This window comes from Mus musculus, chromosome Y, assembly GCF_000001635.26.
Source record: "Mus musculus strain C57BL/6J chromosome Y, GRCm38.p6 C57BL/6J".
NCBI lineage: Eukaryota > Metazoa > Chordata > Mammalia > Rodentia > Muridae > Mus > Mus musculus.
Genome location: NC_000087.7, coordinates 23,376,983 through 23,382,643, shown reverse-complemented (window position 1 = coordinate 23,382,643; position 5,661 = coordinate 23,376,983). Strand labels below are relative to the sequence as shown.

The window sequence follows — 5,661 nt, the reverse complement described above, 5'->3', positions numbered from 1 at the left end:
TCTATCACTCTTTCCCCCAACTTGTTGTTTCTCCCTCAGACTTCATTCCAGAGATTCTATCTATGTCCTGTCTTTCTCCCCTTCTTCCTAAAAATCCATCTTTTGCTGCCATCCCTGCTCCTCTAAGTCATATCTCCAATTCCTTGCTCACTATGCAGACCACAGAATCTAAGTCCTGTCCATTTTAGCCTGTGTAATATTAGATGTATGCACTGTTCACAGCCTGAGTTGCAACTTTCATCTTGCTTTGATGTTCTTTCCACCATAGTCCATCTCTTCCAACAATGTGTTCACTAAAAGCATGTCATGTCACACGTATTAATTTTTAGAACAAAACAAATTTTATTGACAAAGATACTGAGGTTGTCAAAGACCCATAGGTACCCAACACAGGAAAATAAACATTTTTTTCAATCCTATAAGTTTACTTTTCTGTACTTTGTGATTTTTTTTAATTTAAGTGATATTTGACACCAGAGTATAGACATAGATATGTAGGTCACCAAGAAATTTGATAAAGTACACAGTAGAATTGGCTAGAACTTTGTAAACAACCTTTCCGAACTTTTTGGATCCATCATCTCTGGTGTACTGCACCCAGGAACCTATTAAGAAGTCATTGTCATCACCTGATCTCGCCTCAGCCAGAGGGGTCTCTGGAATGATGTGGAGGTTACCTTCCTTGTAGTCATCCAGGAGCTGATAGACGTAGAGGACCGGATCCTTCTTGTAGGAAATGTAAAAATAGTCCTGTAAGAATGGCACCTGGGCTAGCACCATCCCATTCCAGTTGTCCTCAGAGCCATCTTTCCCCTCAAATTTGTGTTGTACCTCTCTGCAAACCAGGGCGCTGGCGAGGTGGACATCCCTCACCTGAGTAGAAACTACTTTGTGAGGCAAGACCTTAAGATTTAAAATCCTCTCATCGCTGTGGAGCTCCTGTCCGTAGACACTGTCAATTCCGTCATACTTCACCAAATAAAGAGAAGGGTTTGTTGGCAGTTGACCTAGAATGATGGCCTTCCAATGGTTGACAGGCTCATTACCTTCCTTCCACCCGTGAGAAATTCTGCAGCCAACAATATTCCCCAGGGCCTGGGAAGAAGGCTTCCTCCTACTCTTCTTCTTGAGTGATGTCATGCTCAGACTCTTCAGAGGTATTGTCTTCTACCTGGCTGTAGACCTGTTGTGCTAGATCACACTGTCTAAGTGGCTTCCATTCTCTTCAAATATCATACTTGCCCATTGCCTGGGACTGAAGATCTTGCCCGTTTACGCCAGACACAATGCTGTTGCCTCTGTCATATATATGAATTCCTGATGGGCAATGGTTATGGGTTGGGAGTGAATGCTGGACCAAGACTCTTCTCTACGAGAACTTCTGAGCATGTGAAGAAGACTATGCTAAACAGATTTGAGCTCCTAAAATTAATTTTATAAAAATAAGAAGTTAATAAGTCAGCCATGGTGGTACACGCATTTAATCCCAGAACTCAGAAGGCAAGGACAGGCAGATTTCTAAATTAGAGACCAGCCTGGTCTACAAAGTGAGTTCCAGGGAAGCCAGTGCTATAGAGAGGAACCCTGTCTCAACAACAACAACAACAACAACAAGTAAAAGAAAACAGAAGAAAATCAAACGAAAAACAAACAAAAGAGAAATTCAAACAAAAAATAACAAAACAAACAATCAAATGGAGAAGTTAATAGGAAGTGGTGGTGACCCATAACTTTAATCATAGTACTCAAGAGGCAGAGTGAGGCAGACCTTAGTGAGATAAAGGCTAGTCTGGTCTACACAGTGAGTTTCCTGACAGCCAAATCTAAACATACAGAAACTCAAATAAAATTAACCAAGCAGGCAAACAAACAAACAAAGAAACAAAGAAATAAAAAAACAAGGACATAAAAATAGTGTAATTAACAAGTAATTCTCTAGAGCTCAGAAGAATATACTCAGATCAACATTTATTTCTTCAGCCCTGAGTTAATTTGTCTCTGATGAGGATCATCTCCTTGAAATTCTATGTCAATTTAGGTTGTGCTATGACTATTACACCCAATGATCAAGAAGAAGAGAAAAAAAAAAATAAAAGGGCCAGAAGGGTCACCATGACTCTCTTGTACATGTAAGGACTGAGCTAAGTGCCTGCATTCACAAATATCTTCCCAGGGACACAGCACACCACTGTCCTTCTTTATTGTTTCTCCTGACCCAGCTTCAAAATTATTTGATGAAGCCATTGCATCAGTGAACTCAAGAACAACTCAACAATTTGAGGCAATATCAGCCATTTAGAACTAATATCTTCTAACATGCACTTGGACAAAGAGGAGATTTGGCATTTTAGTGGAATTGTGATCTAGATATTGTTAGCAAGGATAATAAATTCAGGAGATAAACTAACCTAGACCATTCATCTCCCTAGCTAATAAACATGGAGAAAGTAAATTGTACAGTAACTCTCTGTAGGAGAGAAAATTTTTAGCTTTCTGTAGCTATGAGGGTCCTAATTACTACATAAATATACTTACCCATAGAAAAATATCCTAGTTGTCAAGATTCTGTCTCCTGATACAGACCAGGCACCAAAAGCCTGTGGGAAAAAATGACCTGGCTTTGACACACCACTGTGAAGATAGTGAACTCACCTTCAATGGATTCTAGTGCCTCTAAGTGGAATAGATGCGCAACCTCCAGCCAGTGCTCTGTGACATCACCCTAGTTCAGCTTACATCATAAAACCCCTCTCAGGCTGGTTCCTTCCCTAGTTACACTCAGAAACGTTCAGCATCTCGAATTTACCTTTTCATATGGCCTCCTAGAAATAATAAATGAAATCCCAACTGAAAGGCCTGATGATCTGAGTAATATTCTGCCAAAGAATTTCACCCTTGCATGGTTTTTATTGTTTGGTTGTTGGATTTTTATTTATTTGTTTGGTTTGTGTTTTGTTTTGTTTCATTTTTGTTTTTATTTTCGTTCTGAGAAAGTCTTCGGTTTCTGACTTGACAACATCCATGGTGGTTATTTTTCATGTTCCAACCTTTCCCTTGGTTATCTTTAAGCTGTGCTTCTTATCATAAATATTGCCAGACTCTTTGAGGCAGCACACTGGATAGCACACCAATTTTCACTTTATGAAAACCCACAGTTAGAGGAGGACTATTTTTATGCAAAAAAACCTGGAATTTGACAGGGTTAAATGACATATATTGAAACCAATGGCAATCATGAATTATGGATTCTTTGGAAAGTAAGAGGAAAACATAGATCTTGGGCATGCTTACAAAGTTGTGATAAAATTAAAACAAACCTGATATCTCCCAGTCATATTTTAAAGGTTTTTAAAATTTACCAGCACTTCTGATTACAAGGAATTTCAGAGATTAAATGCAGTAAAACAGGATGAAATAGATGAGGTAATTTTAGTTTTGAAATATGTGTAGACAGAATACTGGACACAGGTATGTATAAAATTTACTTACAAATTAGAGGACACTTTAATTGTTCATGCCACATAGATCTTCAGTTCTTCAAAAAAAATCGTTTTCAGTACATTCCACGGTCCCCACCACACCCTGTACATCATCTTCATAGAATATGACACTATCCATACAGAGCTAGATCCTTCAACAACAGTCATAAAAAAAAATCATTCCTTAAGGTGTGGTCACAGGCCAATGTGATGGAGGATCTTTATCTGAGATTCTATCTTCCCAGGTTGATTTAAGTTCAAAAAAAAAAATCTAAGAAGGACCACTACTTATCCATATCATCAATATTGATTGCCTCACTGTATGAAACATACATGCTATGGAGTGATTTTAGATATCAACTACTGGATGAATGCCTTAAAAAGGAGAGACAGAGAGAAAGAGAGAGAGAGAGAGAGAGAGAGAGAGAGAGAGAGAGAGAGAGAGAGAGAGAGAAATATATTTCTCTTCTATGTGTATTAGTGCAGGGCTTTGTTTTCAAAAAAATGGATGGAACGTTAAAATACTATATATTAGGTTAGACAAGTAAAACTCAAAATGACAATTGTGAAAATATAAATTTAATAAGAGGCATTAAAAAATAGGAGGTATTTTGGAAGAGTAAGCGCAGCAGCAGGGGGAGATTTGATACCAATGGAGGATAGTGGGGAGGATGAAGATGGTAAAAGGACACTATAAACCTGTGCAAAGGGTCACAGAAAAGGCCTGCGACTTGTACACTTAAAAAACACTGGTATAAAGTAACAGAGTCCAAATAATATTTTGATTAATTTGGGGATTTTAGCTTCAAGACACTATAAAATATATTTGTATTTTTCAACTCAGGTGTGGTTCTTGCTATGTTGTACATGATATGGGTGACAGGATATGGTAAGGTGCTTCAATGTTTGTGTATCATTTATCATCAAATGCACATGTCACTCAGTGAGCTGCAAGGCTATCACAGGGAAGGAGGTATCTAAAGATATTAAGTGTACATGACGTAGGGAGAATAATGCCCCCACACTACTATAGATGTTGAAATAATCACATGTGTTTCCCAAAAATAATTTTCTGAAGATTAATCCCCAGGTGTGAATATATTTGGAAGAAATTGAATGGGTCAGGAGGGATATGACTTACATATAAAAATAATTTAATAATGCTGTTATAGAAAAGGTTTAATTATGAAAGGGAGTTTGGCTCTCTCTTTTCTCTTTCTAGCCCATTGGTTCCCTCTGTGATGACATCATCTCACAAGAATTCACTCATTTGCTGATTGTGTGTTCATCATTGAATATACAGACTCCTGAAAAGAGTCATACAAAATATGCTTCATTATATACTAGACAATTAGTGTCATTTTGTTTGGCAATACAACATGTATGATTATGCCTCAGAATCATGAGCAACTGGGCCATATGGGAAATATAATTAGTATATTTCTGCTGACTGAAGATCAGATGTGTTGAGTGTTATCATGTGTGCTGTTCATGAGAGGAAGCTGCATAGATGGTGAGTATAGATCAGAGAGGAACATCCAAGGAGGACACTATGTAAGGAACCCTAGGAAGAGCACCATCACTGCTTTTAGCTAGTACACATATTTTTAGAATCCCCACTTTCTAGGGTGGAAAAGAAAACTGTATTACTCTAATTTACTAAGTATGGTCATTTGATACATCAGTGATCATCATCAAGGTGAACAGGTGTTGACAGAAGTTTGGGGACTCAGAAGAAGCCTGTTCTGGGAAAACCCATTGCCTTCAAAGAACGGAGATTTCTGACCAGCAACACTGGATAAACAGTCTACATTGGCAGCAGTAGCCCCATTGTGTCCAAATTAGTGGTTTTCAATCCACTAATCCATCCATAAGCAGCCTCCAAACACTGACACCATTGCATACACTGGCAAGATTTTGCTGGAAGGACCCAGATTTAGCTGTCTCTTGTGAGGCTTTGCCATGGCCTAGCAAACACAGAAGTGGATGCTCACAGTCAGCTATTGGATGAATCACAGGGACCGAAATGGAGGAGGTAGAGAAGGTACCCAAGGAGCTAAAGGGGTCTGCAATCCCATAAGTGGAACAACAATATGAACTAAAGAAACCCCCCAGAGCTCATTTTTCTAGCAGCATATCAGAGCTCATGTTTCTAGCTGCAGATGTATCAGAAGATGGACTA

The 5,661-nt window shown here is 38.6% G+C and overlaps 1 protein-coding gene across 1 annotated transcript; it reads right to left on the bottom strand.

Annotated features, from left to right (window-relative positions):
* Window positions 1-456: 456 nt before the first annotated feature.
* On the bottom strand, window positions 457-1,140 carry Gm20926 (predicted gene, 20926). Its single transcript, XM_017318863.1, has one exon. The coding sequence runs from the start codon at window positions 1,138-1,140 to the stop codon at window positions 457-459; it is 684 nt and encodes a 227-aa protein (XP_017174352.1).
* Window positions 1,141-5,661: the final 4,521 nt, after the last annotated feature.